Genomic DNA, 22,705 nt, shown 5'->3' with positions numbered 1-22,705 from the left:
GGCTAAAAGATGGCTGCGTCAGCTCTTACTCCTCCGCCCTGCCAGTCCGCTTCCCTTTTACTCAATCATGTCAGAAACCCTCGCTCTATTTAGCCGAGGGAACTCCATTAACAAGAGGGAATTCAACGGCGGGGGAGAGAGAAGAAAGGAAGAGAAACGGCACAGAAAATGACGCCAAAAGATATTGTGGAGATAAGGGAGAAAAAAGTATTACAAGCAACTGACAGCGGAAGCAAGAGGTGGAATAAAGGATGTAGTTTTTTTTTGCGTGCGTATAGCATTGAGAGATTGGCACTATGGGAGGAAAAGAATACCGTGTCGTCGCTGTTTGTGCAGAAACCTTGTATCTTTTGTATTATTTCCGTACGTTAAACGCAAGTGAAAGTAATTAAGTGTGTCAGTGGGTTTTATAAATACTCAAACAATGACAAGTAATGTAGCTTGTGACTTTAATTATGACTACATTTGGATCCATTGGCAGACAGATTCCTTTTTTTCCCCCCATTTCCTGAAAAGTAACCGTTTTTCGGACATACGAGGTTTCCACCTCGACAGAGACGATGTAAAATTGACGAGGGGGGAGGAAAAGAATGAGAGGATATAATAGAGTACATGATGAGTGTGACATTCTGAGGTTTGGAGCCAGGCTGCTGGGAGATAGCAGATCAAGCCAAGACGTTTACATCATCAATATCGGTTCCTTCTGGAATGCCAGTTCGGGGCAGAAACACAACGTGACCTGAGCGAATGTCAGCCAGGACATATTGCTGTCCCCCCCCCACTCAAGTACTGTACTAAACTACAATTTTGAGGTATTTTTTTTACTTTACTGGAGTATTTCCAATTTCCAATACTTTTACTTCTACTCCGCTACATCTCGGAGGCAAATATTGTACTTTTACTCCACTACAACTATTTGTTGTATTTGTATATAATTGTATTTTGTAGATATTAATTATTATATTATAAAACATACATTAACCACTTTAGCCTTATTTTATACATAGGCTATTTGAAAATAGCCGATCTACGAGCTCACAACGCGTCGCATCGCGAATTCCGGACTTTTACTTGTAACAGAGCATTTCTATATTTCAGTATCGATACTTTTACTTTTAAAGTCAAATATCGGAGTACTTTTTCCCACCTCTGCGGGTGCATGCCCGAGCTCTTTGTGTTTGTTTTTGGCCTCATCATTTGTCAGTCCCTCTCAGACCGGGGCTCTGCCTCTGAAAGATGTGACAGCGCGTTAGCCCCAAATAAACTCTCCCGCGAGATAAAGAAGGATTGAGCGTCGCGCCCCGGCCCAGACGGAGGGACGTGGAGGGGGAGTATGGATTTTTCACTTAGTTAATGCACCGGCGTCGCCGCACACCGAAAACAGCCGATCTACAAGCTCTACAACGCGCCACGGTGTGACGCGTTGTGAGCTTGTAGATCGCCTCTTTTTCGATGTCCGTGGGCAGGAAAGGAGAGATGGTGGCAATGACAGCGGATTGAAAAAAACTACTAATTTCGTTGCGATTCGCCCCACCTACCCCCCGCCCCCCTCTACTTCCCAGCACCCTCTAAGTGCGATCCTCCCCCGCGATACGTGCGTGGTGTGAGGGGGGGTGGCGGGGGAGTGTGATCCGCCACGTCACTGTGTGTTGCTGCAGCTGCACTCGTAATCCTGTTTATTAACCCATTAAGACCGAGAACGCATCTGTGTCATTTATTTTAATTTCTTTGGCTATTCAAAAATAGCAGATATACAACACTGAGTGCCGCGCCATGAGCTTGTAGATCTGCTATTTTGGAAAAATCTTGTTTTTTTTGGGGCAAATCTTTGAATGTATATTTTTTTAAGCAAATATTTGTGACTCAAATCCTTGCTTCTGGGGATTCTAAAAATGTCGTCAAAATCCTAACAGTTTTTTTTTTTTTTAAACATGTCGCTATAATCAGTGGTTCTCAAACTTTTCCATGTCAAGGACCCCCAAAATGTATTTGGCCGCGGACCCCCATCTCAAAATATGTTGTTCCAGGGACCCCCAGAAGCAAAAAATTGAGTTACAATTGTTCGCTTTAAAAAAATACATATATTCAAATATTTGCAAAATTCTTCCCGATTTTTCACGTGGTGCCGCGCTATGAGCTTGTATATCTGCTATTTTAAATCTAAAGTGACACAGATGCGTTCCCGGTTTGAATGGGTTAAATGTGTATTCAATTAAAAAAAGGGGCCCCGGCCCCCCCTAGGTGATGCACTGCTCTCAGACGCCACTTTGTCAGTGTCGCAAAAAAAAAAAAAGGGGGTGCTGAGGCCAGGCCTACCCGAGTGTGAAATTAAACAGGTGATAAATTCCCCCCCGTACGGCCGGCGGTGGGAACAGTGTCATTTTTCATTACCGCTAAATAAAAGGCGGGCGAAAACAACTTCCATTTTTTTTCCCCCGCCCTGCCCCCTCATCCGCCCTCCTCCCCCGCCCGCCCGCCCGCCGCATTGACTAATGAGTGTGGTTTTTAACCCATTAAGACCTGAGGCCGCGTCTAAAAAATTCAAAATCCTAACAATTTTTGGGAAAAAAATATAAAAAAATATTTTTCACGATTTTTCAAAAATAGCAGATCTGCAAGCTCATAGCGCGGCACTCGGTGCCGCGCTATGAGCTTGTATATCTGCTATTTTTGAATAGCCTAAAGAAATCTAAAAGTGACACAGATGCGTTCCAGGTATCAATGGGTTAAGTCAGGTCTACATAAACGTATAAATCACTCGTCGTCCCTCCGCGTTGGCCTTATCTTAGATATGAGGTATGGCGCGGCGGGGCGGGGGGGACGGGGGGGGACTGTAAGGCCGCGGCTGATATAGACTTTCGCTGCCGTCCGTGATAGAGCTATAGCAAAAACGCGGGAATCGCGGGGGCTTATTTTTCATGACGGATGTGCTGTATTAGCCACTATAAACTGCTGCTTTTTGCCGAATCGCCATCGAAACACTATCCTGTCGTGTGCATCCATTAACTGGTTCGATCCGGGAACTCTGCGTCTCTGTCGTTTTTAGATGTCTTTGGGCTATTCAAAAATAGCAGATACACAAGCTCGTAGCGCGGCGCCGCGCTATGAGCTTGTAGATTTGCTGTTTTTGAAAAATCGTGAAAATGTGTGCAAATCTTTTACTACATATTTTTTTAAGCGAACATTTGTAAAATATGTCGTTCCAGGGACCCCCAGAAGCAAAGATTTGAGATGAAAATGTAAAAAAAATATATATTCAAAGATTTGCCCAAATGTTCATGATTTTTCAAAAATAGCAAATCCACAAGCTCGTAGCGTGGCACTCGGTGCCGCGCTATGAGCATGTAGATCTGCCATTTTTAGCCAAAGTATAAAATAACGGTTAAATAGCTCAAATCTAAAACGACACAGATGCGTTCCCGGGTTGAATGGCTTAAGGCGGAGGCGGAGAGAGAGATAGGAAAGTCTTTCTTATCTGCAAAAAAAAAAGAGAAAAAAAAGCAACGGAAATGTCAGCCGCAGTCAACGACATATACTGTAGATTTTTATGTCCGCACGACGCAGCAGGTCTAGTTTCTCATCTGTTCACAAAAACCAACGCGGACCCCCCCCTGCGGAGGGGTCTGTCTGGGTCACACATTCGGGGAACACGCTCACATGAGAGAGGACAGCCCCCCGGGGTGAGATTCATTGATCGCAGACGATCCCATCTCCCCCCCCCGCCCGGCGAACGTGATGGTGCGCCTTTGTCAGCGGTGTACGATTTTTGATGAACAGAAATACGAGAGACAAGCCATGGGGACAGGAGAAAAAAAAAAAAACTATTCTATTGTGTAAAAGCCTGATGGCTTTTCTGAGATTCAAAATGAGCAAAAGGGGGGAGGACGGAGGAGAAAGGGCATTTTCAGAGAGAGAGAGATGGAGAGATGGAGAGAGAGATGGAGAGAGAGATAGAGAGAAAGGAAAATGCAAAAAGAAAAGAAAAAAAGAAATCACCCAGGCATCAGAAGCATAAAAATGCCCTTGGGAAGGAAGAGGAGAGCGTCTTCGCCTGCTGCCACAAGATGATATGAAGTGTGTGTGCTGTGTGTGTGTGTGTGTGTGTGTGTGTGTGTGTGTGTGTGTGTGTGTGTGTGTGTGTGTGTGTGTGTGTGTGTGTGTGTGCGTGTGTGTGTGTGTGAAATAGACATTGTGGGGACAATTCTACTAGTCTTCACACGACTTCAAATTAAGAAATGATTCAGATTAGGGTTAAAGGCATTTAGAGGTTAGGGGTTGTGGTTGGAATTATGTCTGATTTATAGACTTAGTTTCACGCCGGTGTACGCACCGACAATAGCTGATCTACAAGCTTACGATGCGTCGCAGCACTTAGAGCTTGACGTTCAGCTAGTTTAGTTATGGTTAAAAATGGCAGAAATTGTAAAAAATGGCATTAACCCTTTACGACCTGAGGCCGATTCTACAAATGTCTTCTAACTCAGTTATTTTTTTTATATTTAGAATTAGTATATATATACTGTATATTCCAACCGCAATATATATATATATATATATACTGTATATTATGTTCAAAGATTTGCACAAATCTTCAAGATAAAAAAAAATAAATAGCAGATCTACAAGCTCATAGCGCGGCACGAGTGCCGCGCTATGAGCTTATAGATATATATATATATATATATCTGCTATTTTTGAATAGCAAAAAAAAAAGAAAAATGACACAATGTCAGATGCATTCCCGGTCTAAATGTCATTAATAAAACCATCGTTGTAAAACGTTGATGTCCTCACAAGTATAGCGATAAAAACGCGCGCGTGTGTGTGTGTGTGTGCGTGCGCGCGTGCGCGTGTGTCCACAGTCTGCGCTGTGAGCACATACAGTGGCACATTTCTTCACGCTCCAGATACATAAAAAAGGTCAGTCGTCTCAGTCAATGAAACGCTGTTAAATGGAGCGTCGAGGCGACGCGGAGCGGCTCGCCACGCAGACAGACTGCAATAAGGATACAGAACAAACAGCCCGAAATGACTCAGCACTGTGTGGCTCCTCACGCTCACTCCTCTTCTTCTTCTCTCTTTGTCCTTCATTTTCTTTCTTTCTCCTTCATCTTACCGTGATCTAGTCTCCTTGTTTCTCACCCTGCTTTTATAATAGCCAAATCTACAAGCTCACAACCACGCGTTTTTGTAGATCGGCTGTTCTCAGTGTGCAATATATATACCGGCGTGCATAACAAAGGCAAAGACTCTCTGGCTTGAAAATGTGACTCGAGGGCCCCTGGCAGGTGTAATCTGTTCGCCTTCACGCCCTGTGTGTGTGTGTGTGTGTGTGTGTGTGTGTGTGTTGGCGTGACAACAGAAGGGTGACAAGTGGTTCCGGGCGGGACGGCGTTGTGGAAGGCTCCACTTCAGCCTGTCGCCGCTGATCAGCGTAGGACAGAGCGGGGCCAATTTGTGGGCCTCGTTTATTCCAAACGCGGGATAAAGAACAATAACGCGGCGGGTGCTTCAGGCGTGGAAATTAAACTGCCTTTAGCACTTGGACCTCGTCTATGTCTTGCAGAAACCTCGTATCGCCATATTTCAACTTTGTGTGTTTTTTCGTGATTCAATGCCCTACTTCATCATTCTGTACATGAGTGTCAAGCAAAAGTAGTGAAAATAGCCGATCTACAAGCTCACAAGGCATCGCATTGTGACGCATTGTGAGCTTGTAGATCTGCTATTTTCGCTAAAATTTGGGAACGTTTTCGTTCCATTTCCTTGTCACGGTTTTGGACATATGAGTATTCCAGCTGACAGCGACAAAGTATAATCAATAATGTAATAGTTTGATTGAAAATAAAAGGAGCGAGAGTTCTGCTACTGTCATTATTTATGCTGTATTCCCTTTTTTGTATCGTGTTTCCTGTTTCAATTGGTAGTCACGTTTTTGTGTTTCCTGGTTTCATCGTTGTAGTCTTTAAAAGACGCGTGCCGTTTATTTTGTAGTGATGCCGTGTTGTGTATTGTGTTTTGTAGTCTCAACATGGGGTCCAGGGACCACCCGGGGTCCATTTGTGCCCTCTCAGAGGTAAATTAACACTGAGGATTATACAGTGTGTACTGTAGATTTGAAAAAATGGCATCAAATGGGGTGGGCCCGAAACGGGGGGTCCTTGAAATGGAAAGATGTTGAGAATCACTGAACTAAATTATACTGGAACCCCAATCCACACTTTAAAACCCTCAGTGCTTATTTAACTCTGATTTGTACTTTCGAGCAGTGGTGGAAAGTAACTAAGTACATTTACTTAAGTAAAAATGTAAATACTTCTCCACTACGTACATCTCAGAGGCAAATATTGGACTTTTTCTCCACTACAATTATTTGAAAACTTTAGTTAGCTACTTTTTTGTTTTTACAAAACATACATTACCCACCTCAACCCTCAACATTTCGGCCATTTGAAAATAGCAGATCTACAGGGTCACAATGCGTTGCGATGCGACCCATTGTGACCCTGTAGATCTGCTATTTTCGAAATATTTGTATACGTTTAAAAACTTGTGAAATGGGACATTCTGCATATTTAGTACTTTCTACTTTTGTACTTGAAGTATATTTTGATGCCAATACTTTTGTACTTTTACTCAAGTCAATTTTGAATTCTGGACTTTTACTTGTAACAGAGTATTTCTGCATTGCAGTATTGATACTTTTACTCAAGTAAAAAAAATAGAACTTTTTCCACCACTGCTCTCGACTTACAAACCCATAAGGGTCCATTTGGACCGCTGGTGGTCTCCGTACCGGAATCTGTTCCCGATGATGATGACATTGAGTTGATCCTTCCTGTTTTAACCCGAAACTGGTTACAGAATGGGTTGATTACCCAAGGGGGTACACACCGGGGACCGTTGTGAAACGTCACAGACGGGTGGAGAAGCGTTGCTGCAAGGTCAGCCGACGAAGACAATCACAGCCGTCTTCAATGGCTGATTGGTTAAAGTAATTACGCCATCTTCAAAGTCCCATTTCCCTTACCTTCATCACAGCTGCCGGGCTTGACCGCCTCGATCTTCTTCTTCATGACACAGGAGGCGGCGCGGAGTTCACACTCGTTGTCGTAGCTGACGCCGTCGCTGCCGCACACGGGCGAGAAGGCCTGGCCCTGGCACGGCGGGCACTCGCACTTGTTCTGCACGCAGCGGGCGCCCCAGGCGCACACCACGCTGCCGCACGTTTCTGTTGGCGCAGAGGAGCAGAGAAGACAGAAAGGTGGTGGGTTCATTAGACAAGGAACACTCAGCATAGGACTCCAAAATAAGTTAACCACTTAAACCCCATATGGGTAACTGGAGTCCCTCAGAGCTCAATACTAGTGTATTTTCTGTTTTCTGTTCACAATGCGACGCGTTACGCGTCGCATTGTGAAAGCTTTCACAAGCTTTGTGAAAGCTTGTGAAAGCTTTCACCCACAATACCGATGCTGGGGTTTAAGTGGTTAAAGTAGTATAGCTTAAATTAATAATTTCTCTCATAATAATGTATGAAAATAGCAGTTTTTATAATAATATTAATGAATAATAATCCAATTTGAGGGAAAATTTCCCCCTTTTAACCCTTTAACCCATTAAGACCTGAGGCCGCTTCTAAACATTTTCTAAATCCTAACAGTTTTTCGGGAAAAAAATGTAAAAAAAATAATTTTCACGATTTTTCAAAAATAGCAGATCTACAAGCTCGTAGCGCGGCACTCGGTGCCGCGCTATGAGCTTGTATATCTGCTATTTTTGAATAGCCTAAAGAAATCTAAAAGTGACACAGATGCGTTCCAGGTATTAATGGGTTAAAAAAGAAATGTAAACAAAAAATTAAACATTTGATATATTGTTTTACTTTTGAAAATGTTAGAAATAAAACAATATAGAGCCAAAAAAAAAGAGAAAACAATTGGATTTGTTTTATATCACATTACAAGGCACGGCCATCTGCTGTGACTGGACGTGGGTTGAGTGAAGGAGGAGAGGGCGATATATATATAAGGTACTCACTGCATTCTCCCTGGCTGACCACGCGCAGGTCCACCTGCTCCTTGCAGGCGCGCACGTGCAACGTGCACTCGCTGTCGTACTGGATGCCGTCGCTGCCGCACACGGGCTGGTGGGAGTCCACGCACTCCGACGGACACACGCACTGGCCGGTCTGCGCGTCGCAGATCGCCCCGAACGAGCAGTTGGCGCAGGCCTCGACTGGACGGGGAGGAAAAGAACAGGTGTGGTGTGTTAAGATAGACACTCAAACACACACACACACACACACACACACACACACACACACACACACACACACCAAGCTCTCTTTAACCCATTGAGACCTGAGGCGATTCTTTAAAAAAATCAAAATCTCAACATTTTTTTGAAAGAAATCTGGAAAATATTTTTTCAAGATTTTTCAAAAATAGCAGATCTGCAAGCTCGTAGCGCGGCACTCGGTGCCGCGCTATGAGCTTGTAGATCTGCTATTTTTGAATAGCCCAAAGAAATCTTAAAATGAGACGCAGATGCGTCCCCGGTCTTAATGGGTTAAATGCTTACATCCGCATTACGACACCGGATGTCACGTTTACATTACGTTAAATGCGGTGCCATATAACTGTAGGGACGCTCGTTCGCGATAACGTGGCCTCATGCGGTCGTGAAATTAATGGAAAGCGATAATTCCGTGAGCCCGCCCGCCCGCCCCTCCCCCCCTCTGACAATTATATGGCCCCTTCCAGGGTTGGACCGGACGCGGTGCTGAAATGAATGTCTTAGCGGTGCTATAATCCACTGCCATTAACGGGGGGGAACACATACAGAGTTATGTTCAAGTCTCCCCTCGGGGGAGGGGGGGGGGGGGGTTTCAACCTCGTGACTTAAACGCGGCGTGCATCCCTTTTAACCCATTCAATCCGGGCACGCATTTCTGTCATTTTTAGATTTCTTTGGCTATTAAAACATTGCAAGATATACAAGCACCGAGTGCCACACTATGAGCTTGTAGATCTGCTATTTTTGGGGAAAAATCTTGAAAATGGGTGCAAATCTTTAAATATATTTATTTGAAAAGCGAACATTAAATGTTTTGATCCAGGGACCCCCAGTAGCAAAGATTTGAGTAACAACGTTGCTTTAAAAATATATATATTCAAAGATGTGCACAAAATGTTCACGTTGTTTCATAAATAGCAGATCTACAAGCTCATGGCGCGGCACTTGGTGCCGCGCCATGAGCTTGTATATCTGCTATTTTTGAATAGCCCAAAGAAATCTTAAAATGACACACAGATGCGTTCCCGGTCTTAAAGGGTTAATTCCCGCCCTGCTCTGTCAAGTGCTGCCGCAATGTCCCCTATTTTAACATGAAGATGCACACGTGTTCCTCATGCGTTAACGAATCCATCTGTTCCTTATTTCCCCGAGTCACGTGTTAAGTGTACAAAAGGTATCCAAAAATGGACCCATATTTGGGTTATTGGATGTGTTATTGTAACAGTTCGTTCCTGGTTTTTCCCCGAATCGCGTCTAAACTCTGAGAGTTAAACCGTAATTGGCTACATGAGTCACAGGGTCTTTTGTCTGCCAGCAATTAGCGACGGCATCGAGTGAAGTGTGTAAAAATACCTTCAGAGCTGCTAAGTCGGCACGCGGCCACGGAGCCACAGATTTCACGCTTCTGTAAATCCGCTCGGCGAATACATGACTCAACGCTTCCCTCACGGAAGCCAAAGAGTTTTTCACATGCACCGCAATTTGAGATGATTATTTTTGGTCTTTCCTAACGGCTAATAAATCCACGTGCTTCTTCTTTGTGGGCGCTTTGGGCACAAGTGTAATTATTCCCTCGGTCACGAAGCTACAAGAACCTATTTTGATAAACAAAATGTTATTTTAACCAATCTGTATGGAAGAGTATGTTAAATCTAAGTCGCACATCTGCAGTGGTTGGAGGTGGTCTCTCTATACTATTCCATTGAGAAATGTATAGACACTGACTGGTTGACTGGAGCCTTAATTTGTATCATTGGTAACAGCTGTAAGGAAGTACCGTAACATACAGACCAATTTCATGCCAATATGGCTGCCATGCATCGAGCCTATTGCAGGCGTGTAGCAGAAGGGAAAGAAGTTAAAGGAGGAGTTCACCCAAAAAATGACTTATTTTCTATCAATTACACACCCCATGAAGCCTTGGTTTCATGGATTTATTTTTGTTTTTGTGGCATTCCTAAGACAATAATTTGATGACCGTGTGTATTTCCGGTAGGAGACACAAATAATCTACTTTGTGTCTCCTGCCGGATACATTAGCCGGTAGGAGACGGGAATCAAATTATTAGCTTAGGAATGCGACAAAAACAAAAAATAATCCATGGATTCAAGGCTTCATAGGGTGTGCAATTGATAGAAAATAAGTAATTTTTTGGGTGAACTCCTCCTTTAAATAAACCCTTAGGATTTTGCAAAGCACAACATGGTTACTGTGTATGTAGTGGTCCTCAAATGTTTACAATTCATATCTGGCCACAGACCCCCAAAAAATCGCACTGTAATGCGTTTGTGAGCTTGTAGATTATCTATTTTCAAATAGCCGATGTGCTTTATACAGGTTTAAACTGGTTCAATTGATTTTGATGCTACTGTATATTTTAGGTATATTTTTTGCTGCGGACCCTCTGGAACCCCCTCAAGGACCCCCTGGGGGGTCCCCGGACCTGACGTAGAGAACCAGCAGTGTCTTCCTGGTGCTCTGCCTAGTACCCAGCACATATGTCTCCCCCCCCCTCCCCTCCCCAAATGGAAATCCTGCGTGCACGAGGACTTATTCTAGCGGAGGGAAATGGAGCGAGAGAAAACGTTTCCCCTGCACGTTGAGAGGGGCCAACTCAATTTTGGGCCCGGCGCGTCGTCGTCGTCGTCGCGCAGTTATACTGTAAGCAGCAGGCAGGCACGTTCCTGGAGCCCGCCTCGGCCTCTCTCTGCGATAATGAATAGTCTTTATTTTAGAAAGCGGAAGGCAAGAGAGAGAGGCAGCCGGGCGGACGGGAGCGGGGCGGAGCGGAGGGGAGGGGAGGGGAGGGGGGCCCCTGTCTGTAATCCAGCGGTATGGATGACTCCTGGCTCCCACAAGAGCGGAGGGGGGGGGGGGGGGGGTCCGCGTCAGCAGCAGCAAACCTGGCTGCCATAAAACGCTGAGGCACCACCAGCCAGCCGCCTGCATGGGCGGGCGGGCGGGCGGGCGGGCGCGGCGGGGCCCGAGCCGAAGGAATGATGGTGATGATAATGTGGCTTATTTCTGGGGCTGTTTGCGGCGCTGGCTGGGCTTTTTATCCCATTAAGACCTGGAACGCATCTGTGGCACTTTTTGATTTGAGATAAAAAGTATTATTTTACACTTTGGCTATTTGGCTATTGGCTATATATATATATAAAATAGCAGATATACAAGCTCGAGCTTGTATATCTGCTATTTTTGAGAAATCGTGAAAATGTGTGCAAATCTTGGAATATATATTGTTTTAAAGCAAACATTTTTTACTCAAATCTTTGCTTCTGGGGGGTCCCTGGAACAAAATATTTTGAGATAGGGGTCTTCGGCCAAATACATGTAATTTTGTGGGTCCTTGACCTGAAGACGTTTGAGCACCACTGATATAGAAACATACGTTTTTTTCAGAAAACTGTTGGGATTTAGAAGACATTTGTAGAATCGGCTTCAGGTCTTAACGGGTTATTCAGCCACCATAACAACTCACTGACTTCAGAGAGCTATTATCACAGCCAATTATCACAGGCTGATGTACTGTACACCTTTATGGACCGGGAGCTGGAGTGTGGGGAGCGGGACAGGATGAAGGGAAGGCGGAGGTTCGGGGCGAGATGGATGAATGGAGCTGGGAGCGAATATATATCGTCGGTGTCGGGGCGTAACACCTCGTATGTCCCCAAAGCGGTTACTTTTTCAGGGAAATAGAGAAAAGAACCTGTGCTCCGATAGATTCAGTGATACATACTTTTCATTGGTAAAATGTTTATAAGACACAGAGACAGACTGAAGATTTCTTTGGCTGTTCAAAAATAGCAGATCTACAAGCTCATAGCGCGGCACTCGGTGCCGCGCTATGAGCTTGTAGATCTGCTATTTTTGAAAAATCATGAAAAGTTGTGCAAATCTGTGAGTGTCATATGTTTTTTTCAGCGAACATTGTGAGCTTATAGTATTGCTATTTCCGCTACTTTTACGTGACATAGGTCATACAAAGAAGTATCACATATAGGGCATTCATGTTTAAAAAATGGAGTATATGGAGATACACACATGAGATACAAGCTTTCTGCCCGGCAACGACGATATAATAATGTGCGCGCGCGTACATGTGTGTGCACGTTTGGGGGGGCCGTGTACCGTGGCTATAGCCCTGTGGGCCAAGTAATAATTTCATTCCGCTTCCCCGAGAGGGTGGAGGGGGGAATATAGCGGTTATCTTTATGGCTCAGGTGCGACCCGATAGCGGCAGGATTGACATTTTGTTATTATTCTGATATTTTTTTCCTTTCCCCGTGTGCTTGAGTGGCGGCTGACCTTGTATAAGGCGGTCCGGGAGAGGAGAGCATGGTTAAGTGGACCCCCCCCCTCCCGACCCCCCCCCCCCCCTCCACAAGTAGGATATCACTTTTTTTTTTGCTACGGAAAAGGCCATTCGTATCGTTGCTGTCGTCGGGCGGAAAACTCTTATCTCCGTATTTTAACTTTTGTGTGTTTTTTTTTTCACAGGGCAGTGGTGGGAAAAAGTATTCAAATGTTTTACTTAAGTAAAGTATCAATACTGCAATGCAGAAGTACTCTGTTCGGTATTTTGAAGTCCGGAATTCAAAATGTACTTGAATAAAAGTACAAAAGTATTGGTATCAAAATGTACTTAAAGTACCAAAAGTAAAGTACTAAAATGGTTGAAAATAGCAGATCTACAAGCTCACGCCGCGATGCAACGCGTTGCGAGCTTGAAGATCTGCTATTTTCAAATACCCTGTGTATAAAATAGGTCTAAAGTGGTTAATGTATGTTTTATAATGTAATCATTTATATCTGCAAAGTAACTAGTAACTAATTTTTTCAAATAATTGTAGTGGAGTAAAAGTACAATATTTTCCTCTGAGATGTAGTGGAGTAGAAGTAAAAGTATATAGACAATTGGAAATACTCCAGTAAAGTAAAAGTACCTCAAAATTGTACTTAAGTACAGTACCTGAGTAAATGTACTTAGTTACTTTACACCACTGCTACAGCGTCACACAAAAGCCTCAAAAGTAGCAGATCTACAAGCTTTTTGAATCCTGAAAAGCAACAGTTTTGGACATATGAGGTTTTGCCACCCAACAGAGACGAATATCACTTATTGCTACAGAAAAAGGCCCATTCATTCACATGGCTTTTTTCCCCCACCATACAGATGAGAGGTGGAGGTTGCCAGGAGTCAATTTGATCAAATAAAATAAAGAAATTCCCCCTTCTGTCCCACAGGTGCTGCTAAAACAATATCCACGGCAGAATAAGAAATATGGGTCAGCTGAGCGGAGTTCAGAGCGATGATGAGGGGAGAGATAGAGAGATAGAGAGAGAGAGAGAGAGAGAGAGAGAGAGAGAGAGAGAGAGAGAGAGAGAGAGAGAGAGAGAGAGAGAGAGAGAGAGAGAGGGAGGGCAGAGGGAGAAGTAATAAATGAGGGGAAGGCGTGAGATGGAGGTAAATAAGATGAGGAAGCGCGCAGAGAGAGTGAGAGAGAGAGAGAGAGAGAGAGAGAGAGAGAGCAATCTTTGCTTCCTAACAGTTTTTTGGGGGGGAAATTATATTGCTATAATATCTGTGGTTCTCAAACCTTTTCACGTCAAGGACCCCCAAAATGGCATGTGTTTGTCCACTCGGTGCCTCGCTATGAGCTTGTAGATCTGCTATTTTTTGAATAGCCCAAAGAAATCTTAAAATGACATAGAGATGCGTTTCCCCGGGGTCTTATTGGCTTAAAACACAACAGACAGCCTTCCTCTTCCTCTCTCTAGCCTGATGCTGGTTGTCTGGTGTCTCTCCATGCCGCTGGATGAGGCGGCATGGAGAAGAGCCAGCAGGTGTGAGGGGCACGGTGCTGATAAAGAAAGCGGAGGCCCTGCTATCAGGACATGGAGCCCCCCGATAAAAGAGGATCGACATTCACAATCGCCAGCCTCCGTGATTTATAGCCCCGGGGAACAGCTGGTCCATTCCCTTTAAAAAAAAAGAAAAAAAAGAAACAGGGCCTCTGGGCGACAGCCTGGCAACACGTGGACAGCCAGGGATGGACAGACAGGTGAGAAAGAAGTGAAGAGAGGAAGAGAGAGGAGTCTCTCTTGGAAAGGAGCATTAAACAGGTTAATAACGCGGCAAGGTTCCGCAGGCTGGCCTCGCCTGTCCCTCAATTACCAGCTAAAATCAGCGGCCGTTATTTGCCCGCCACTAATTGAATGTGATAGCAGGGCCGCGCGTCGCGCTAATGCCATCCTCCAGGTGTATGTAATTGCCGTCGGAGAGAGAGAGAGAGAGAGAGAGAGAGAGAGAGAGAGAGAGAGAGAGAGAGAGAGAGAGAGAGGCGCACCTAGCACCTGGGGGTGGGGTTGGTGGGGGGGGTGGTTGGTGTTTTGCTGGCTCAGTCGTTTGTAGCCCACCCCACCCCCCCACCACATGAGCTGAGTGTGTGTATCCATAGAGCTGGTCTTCCTTCCTCCTGTGAGGGTTGCAGCAGCAGCCGGCAGGCTGGGGGAAAACAGGGGCTTCAAAAAACACGAGGAGTCTTCCTCGTTGTACGGCGTCCAAATGAACGATATTACCGCTAATGAGGAGAGTGTGTGAAGCTTCCTAGCCCTGCTGGCTCTGTCTCAACACTTCCGTGTGTGCGTGTGTGTGTGTGTCTGTGTGTGTGTGTGTGTGTGTGTGTGTGTGTGTGTGTGTGTGTGTGTGTGTGTGTGTGTGTGTGTGTGTGTGTGTGCGTGCGTGCGTGCGTGCGTGCGTGCGTGCGTGCGTGCGTGCGTGCGTGCGTGCGTGCGTGCGTGCGTGCGTGCGTGCGTGCGTGCGTGCGTGCGTGCGTGCGTGCGTGCGTGCGTGCGTGCATGCGTGCGTGTGCGTGTGCGTGTGCGCGACTGTGTGCTAGTGTATGTGTGTGAGGTAGAAGAAGTACCAAGTTCCGTTACTTAATTAAAAGTACCAATACAGCAACATACTACGTATTAGCAGCAAAATGTACTTATAGTAAAAATACCGGTTCGGTCACTCCGATTGATATTATTATATATGACATTAGATTATTAATAATGAAGCATCAGTGTGTAAGCAGTATGTAGCCTTTGGCATTTTGGTGACTCATCCATTAATTCGATGTACTGCTGTCAGTGGTGGAAAGTAACTATGTACATTTACTTAAGTACTCCACTTAAGTACAATGTTGAGGTATTTGTACTTTACTTGAGTATTTCCAATTTCCAGTACTTTTACTTCTACTCCACTACATCTTGGATCCAAATATTGTACTTGTACTCCACTACATTGATTTGAGTTACTTTGTAGATTTTGTTTATTATTACAAAATATACATTAAGCACCATTTGAAAATAGCCGATCTACAAGCTCACAATGCGGTACTCTAAGTACATGTTGATGCCAATATTTTTGTACTTTTAGTCAAGTACATTTTGAATATCCGAACTTTTATTTGAGTATTTCTACATATTGCAGTATTGATACTTTTACTCAAGTAACAAATGTGAGTACTTTCTTCCACCGCTGACTGCCGAACCTGTAAAAAAAACGTCAATAAAACATTCAAGTCAATGGAAAAGGCTTACCGCACGGTCCTTTGTGCTGGATGTGGATGGTCCTCTGCAGGGCACAGCCCATGGACCTCATCTCGCACGGGCTCCCGTAGCTGTGGCCGTCGGTGCCGCACACGGGGTCCGGCGTCTGCGGGCACGCCTCGGGGCACTCGCACACCGGCTCGCCGTTCTTCACCACGCACACGGCGCCGTGCTCGCACGCCACCTCCACGCACGGGCTGGGCACGTGGAGATCTGGAGGACCCAAGAAGAACACAGTTAATAACATGAATGATGATCCTGTTAACAAGGGTGGAGTGCTGGGTTCGGGGGACCACCAGGGGGTCCCAAATAGACCAGTGGTTCTCAAAGTGGGTTCTAGGGACTCTCTGGGTTCCTTTTAGGGGTTCTAAATTGACCCCAGTGCCGCTTTAGACTCCACGGGGGCCCTAAGCATGATACGGGACACATGCACGCGGTTCTGGGCGGATTGGGCCCGTTTTTTTCGCGGTTCTGGGCGGATTGGGTCCGTTTTTTTCGCAGTTCTGGGCAGATTGGGTTTAAAAAAAAATAATAATAATTAAATTTTAATTTTTTTTGCGGGTAGGCGGGGCCCCACGCAAGGCGGGGCCCTACGCAGCCTGCGTAGTGTGCGTGTAGGGAGAAGCGGCCCTGATTGACCCTTACGAGTCTGTAACTCTGACAGTATACAAATGGAACCAAATGGTCCATTTGGTTCCATTTGTACACTGTCAGAGTTAAGGGGAGACCTTGAAATGTAAAGGTTTGAGAACCACTGAAATAGAACCCTTTACAGGTCTGTAAAAAGTGGTGCAAAAAGTATTTCACTCTCAGAGTTAAATTAACAATGAGTAATTTTACAGTAGTAGGATTGGGGCCCCAAGAAATGGGGGACCGTGGTCCAATTCATGTAAAAATGGTGGCTTCTCTTGAAATTAAAAAGGTTGAGAAAATCACTGAACTAAACTTTACTGGGACCCCAATCTACACTGTTAAATACTCAGTTAAATACTCAGTGGTTTCATCTGTACACGCTTAAGAGTTACAGACCTGTAAGGGTACGTCTGGACCCCTGTTTGTCCCCTGAACCGGACATTGAGAACCAGAGAGAGGTAGAGAGACAGGAAGAGGAGACTTAGGGAGCTAGGAGGTAGGAGGTAGGAAAGGGACTAAGGGAGGTACAGGGTGTTTCCAGTTAAAACAGGCGGTTATCTTGTACAGTCAAATCTGGGCGTTAATTTAACTCTGAAAGTGTAAAGTGTAAATCGTAAAGTGTGAAAATGGCTCCTTACAGGTACATTTTTAACACTTTAAGAGTTAAAGGGGGTGTACGTAATATACATTTTAAATAGTTACATATTCCGATAGCAATCATTGCTATAGGGTGGTTGTTCAATAACAGGGTTTCTGCAGCTCTTTAGTAAACAGAAACTACATTGTCAAGTTGGGATATCGATTTTATCCAATCGGGAGAGAGAACTCAAGAAAATGAGCATACAAAATTGGAAGTGGAACACTATCAAACTGAAGCTGATAAATCTTGGGTGGGGTTCTGTCTGCTGATTGGATCAAGTTGGGTACCCCGGCCTGGAAATGTATAGTCAGTTTCATAAATAGCTGGAGAGATGGGGAGACCAGCAAATGGATCCCCATTTGGTTCCATTTGTACACTCTCAGAGTTATGGGCCATCCTCCTAAAAAAAAGTTAGAGAACCACTTGCTCTCTATAGCAATGATTACTCTCAGAATGTATAGAGTTTATCTGCATCTGTGTCACTTTAGATTTCTTTGGCTATTCAAAAATAGCAGATATACAAGCTCATAGCGCGGCACCGAGTGCCACGCTATGAGCTTGTATATCTGCTATTTTTGAAAAAAATAAAATAAATAAAGGATTTTATTTTTTTTAAGAATCGCCTCAGGTCTTAATGGGTTAACTTTTTAACTAAAGTATATCACTTACTCCACCTTTAACTTAATGCCTCAGATTTGACTGTGTAGTAGGGTTTGTGTTAGACAGGGAGGGGTGTAGGAAAGGGTCGACCAGTGGAAATGCAATACAGCCCTTTTTTTTTTAAACGCTTTGGCTTCCTGTTTCCTGTCCTTCATATTTCCTGTGCTTTGTACCGGTTCCCGACACAAACCCAGACTCTTTAAAAAGAGTCCAGGCGAACGCCGAGTTTATAGGAACAATGGCTGGACCGTGTTTTCGCCGTGGACGGATTAATCGGCGTTCCCACATGTGCCCCCCCCCCCGCCCCCTTCAAAGACGGCCATTTGCATCTGAGTGAGCGGGAACCCCTCTCTGCTTTACCGTATAGCTAAAACGCAGTCGAAAAAGACACAGAAGACAGAAGGAGAGCGAGGGAGGGAGGGATGGTAGTCGGGGGTTGGGGGGGGGGGGGGAAGATAAGAGAGATGAGACATAGAGCGAGCGGGAATACAAAAAAATTAATAAATAAAATAACGCGATGAATAAAAAAAAGAGCTCCCCGTGCTTAATAATTCACAAAAAGCCGAAGCTTCCTGGCGGAGGAAGATATGAAACATGAGCACCAGAGACAGACGTCTATACCTCACGCTTCCTTTATTGTTCGCGGCGCCGAAGATAGCCGATCTACAAGCTTGAGATCTGAGCTTGTAGATCTGCTATCTTCGGCGCGCAACACCGCCGCACGACGAAGCAAAAAAAAAAACAGACATCAGTCTCTTTTGCCTTTTTCTCTTTTTCCCACGATTGTAAATCAAAGGCTTTTTTCCGCGGGAGTCGTAACGTTAGCGGTACAGACGCTCAGGCTGGGGGGGGGGGGTCGCCTGGGGGAAGTGGGTCAGGACGGCGGGTGGGTGGGTGGCGGGGGGGTATTGAGGATTCTTTCATCACAGCAACCTCTTCCATCTTCCACTCCCAATCCATTCTTCACAGCACCAAAAAGTCAGCGTGTCGACGAGAACACATTGCCACGTTTTTTTTAGGTTTTATTGGGAGTCGCTTGGGATGTGCGGATGACAGAAAAGAGCGTAGTGTGTAGTGTGTGTTTGCACGTGCGTGCATGATTGTGCGCACGCGCCGAGGCGGCGTCTCCTCGCCGGTTGAAGTGATTTGACACGCGGCGAGGCATCGACCTCGCGAAGGAGAGGGAGAGGGAGAGAGAGAGAGAGAGGGAGAGAGAGAGAGAGAGAGAGAGGGAGAGAGAGAGAGAGAGGGAGAGAGAGAGAGAGCGTTTTGGGACATGCAGATTTAATGAGGACACGGGAGGCGGCATTGTGTCCTTGTTTGATCCTCTGCTCCCGGGTGGAGGGATCTACAACAGTATTACGTTTGACGTGTGCGCGTGTGTGTGTGTGTGTGTGTGTGTGTGTGTGTGTGTGTGTGTGTGTGTGTGTGTGTGTACTTGAATTACTATAGTGAAGTTGTGAGGGCCAAATGTCACCACAAGTCTAGAGTAGTAATTTGAGAAATAGACATTGGTCCTCGCTGACCATTAGGAAAAGCTTCAGGTTGATGTTAGGGTTGTAGGACAAGTCATTTAGAGGTTGTATTTGGAGCTGATTTAGACTTACTGTCACACACCGGAAATAATAGATCGCCAAGATCACAGAGTGAGCTTGTTGATTGGCTATTTCTGGATTTAGCGTTATAGTGCGTAAACCCAATAAACTAATAAAATCGGCATACTAAAAGGTTGGTCCTCACGAATACAGTACAGTAATACAAAGACGTGTGTGTGCGTGTGCGTGTGTGTGTGTGTGTGTGTGTGTGCGCGTTTGAAGGCTGATGACTCGTGAGCCTTCTCCCTCCCTGACTCCTCTGGTTCAAGGCTTTCACCACGGTGGTTTGTCATGGAAATTACGGTCCGATGTATCCCGACCATTACGCTGATCATTATGGGATTAGATGCCATCGTGGCGGGGTGACTTTGTGCTCGTGTGTGGGGTGGCTTATGAGGGGGATGTTACTCTGTGTATCATTGCAAAGGGGGGGGTGGGGGGGGTAGTAAATCTTCGACCGACAGCGCGGAGAGAGGCAATTACCTTCCTTTTATCGCTGCCATTAAGGAGCAGGTGGAGGAGCAGAGAGGGGACGGATGACGTCATCAGAGAACTGACAGAGACGGAATGTGATCGGCGAATTCCGACGATTTGGACAAATTGGAGCACGGTGGCTCCGGTGGCATTCCTATACGGTACATGTGTCCAGGACAGGCAGGAGGCTAAGTGGTATCTCTGTATTCTAACGGCAGTGGCTCTCAAACATTTTCATGTCACAGACCCCCCAAATTGATACGTATTTGGCCGCGGACCCCCATCTCAAAATATGTTGTTCCAGGGACCCCCAGAAGCAAAGATTTCAGTTAAAAATGTTTGCTTAAAAAATATGTATATTTTAAAAATTTCAAACATTTTCACGATTTTTCGAAAATAGCCGATATACAAGCTCATAGCGCGGCACTCGGTGCCGCACTATGAGCTTGTATATCGGCTATTTTCGAATAGCCAAAGTATAAAATAGGGTTAAAGTGGTTAAACTGATTTTGATGCTACGTTATTAGCACATTTTCCTGGGGACCCCCTGGAACCCCCCCCCAAGGACCCACCTTGAGAACCACTGTTTAACGGCATTCGGTATGATGGATCCGTGCCCCCTGTCCGTCAGCCCCTGAATAACGCCCCTGAAACCCTATACAGAGCCAGTCAGCATCTCTCACTAGATTGTTATAGATTAGCGGCTAGCCTTCCTTTGAAGGCCCCTCAGAGGCTGTTCTTAGTGGAATATAAAAGGTGAATGTCGAAGCCTACATCGACCACGCCTCAGTAATACTGAAATACCTGACATTTTGGGTATCACATACAGTACAACAAGTATAAACGGCGTCAAGCGCAGGAAAAGAGGAAAGAAAATGTACGAGACAAAAATACAGATGAACCGCTTTCAACCCGTTGTCCTCAAAACTAGATCTAGGTGCTATTTTTGTGCGACACCCCGCCCTATGACGAAGTATACAATCGGACTTACATGTAAGTGGTTGGAAAAACTGACAAATAACGAATAAAAGATAAGGACATTTCATAAAAAGATGGACCAAGTGTTTGGCAAGGACTAAACACAGACAGACGTGAAGACAAAGGGAAATAATGACCAATATGGACCAAGAGAAAGAGAACAATCAGAACTGTTATAATAGGCAGACTCTCTTACTGTCTGAAAACAACGTTTTGGCTGAGGAGGTGGAATTGGTCGCTATTGATTCCTGTGTTTCGATGCCAAGCCTGTTGATTCAACTCGCTTTTTTTTTGCACTAGTTGCCATACGAATATTGTTGCTGTTGGGCAGAAACCTTGCATCTCCATTATTGAAACTTTCTTTTCATGATTTTCATAAACTCATGTACTACTTTAGTACAACAGTGGTGCGCAAAAGTAGCAAAAATAGCCAATGTACAAGCTCACAACGCATCGCATTGTGCCGTGAGCTTGTAGATCGGCTATTTTGGAAAAAAAATTCGAGCTAAAGTGAAAGTGGTCACGTGTGTCTGTATGTTTCATAAATATTGAACCAAAGAAAGGCATTAACAAGAGCTTGTTACTAATTAACCCATTAAGACCAGGAACACATCTGTGTAACAACTTAAAACCATTATTTTATACTTTGGCTATTCAAAAATAGCAGATCTACAAGCTTATAGAGAGTGCCACGCTATGAGCTTGTAGATCTGCTATTTTTTTTTAATCATGAAAATGTGTGCACATCTTTTAATATCTATTTTTTTAAAGCGAACATTTGTAACTCCAATCTTTGCTTCTGGGGGGGGGGTCCCTGAAACTACATATTTTGAGATGGGGGTCCGCGGCCAAATACCTATAATTTCGGGGGGTCCTTGACATGAATATGTTTGAGAACCACTACATTGGATATCATCGGAACACAGGTCCTTCATTTCTTTGTCCTGAAAATAAACAGGTTTTTGGACATAAGAGGTTTTCCAGCCCGACGGTGACGATATGTAAGTTAGTGGAACGCTGCCTAATTTGGTGCAGCTTCAAAAGCAGTTGATTCCCTGTGATCTAAGGCCAGCAGCTCACTGTCTCATTCTGTTCTGTATTTTGTATTATCGCTACAGTATGTGTCCTTGGTTTGGTTCCTGATTCTTCTTGCTGTGTTACCTGTTCATCTCACTGTGTGTGTGTGTGTGTGTGCGCGTGCGCGTGTGCGTGCGTGCGTGCGCGTGCGTGCGTGCGCGTGTGTGTGTGTGCGTGTGTGTGTGCGTGTGCGTGTGTGCGTGTGTGCGTGTGCGTGCGTGTGTGTGTCAGTGGTGGAAAAAGTACTCATATTTACTTGCTTAAGTAAAAGTATCAATACTGCAATATAGAAATACTCTGTTACAAGTAAAGTAAAAGTCAAAATGTACAAACGTATTGGTATCAAAATGTACTTAAAGTACCAAAAGTAGAAAGTACTCGTTTTGCAGAATGTCCCATTTCACAAGTTTTCAAATGCATAAGAATCCGGGCGGGTGGGCGCGTGCGTGCGTTCGTGCGTGCGTGCGTGCGTGCGTGCGTGCGTGCGTGCGTGCGTGCGTGCGTGCGTGCGTGCGTGCGTGCGTGCGTGCACACCGACCGGCCTGTGTTCTAAGTCCAAATCATATATACCCTTGGCCTCAATAAAAGTTCAGCGGGCCATTTCCCAAGGCCAGCCCCCTGAAGCACTACTGCTGCTGTGTCCGATAAGGCTTTTGTCTCCCATTGCCTTTGTCTCTCGCACATTAAAAGATTAAACCAATTCCCACTGGAACGCTTATTCTTTCATTTTTATCACCCCCCCCC

General features: G+C 45.1%; 1 protein-coding gene across 1 annotated transcript in view; it reads right to left on the bottom strand.

The window, feature by feature from the left end:
* LOC308097323 (agrin-like) overlaps positions 1-22,705 on the bottom strand; it is a 419,134-nt gene that overhangs the window by 117,466 nt on the left and 278,963 nt on the right. Inside the window, 3 exon segments of the mRNA XM_080445056.1 lie at positions 7,031-7,231; positions 8,041-8,238; positions 15,896-16,117. Of these exon segments, the coding sequence (XP_080301182.1) occupies positions 7,031-7,231; positions 8,041-8,238; positions 15,896-16,117 (621 nt within the window).

The sequence above is a fragment of the Gymnoscopelus braueri genome (genome assembly GCF_963280865.1).
Source record: "Gymnoscopelus braueri genome assembly, chromosome: 12".
Lineage (NCBI taxonomy): Eukaryota > Metazoa > Chordata > Actinopteri > Myctophiformes > Myctophidae > Gymnoscopelus > Gymnoscopelus braueri.
The sequence above is the reverse complement of the archived record's forward strand: the minus strand, read 5'-3'. Positions and strand labels throughout refer to the sequence as shown.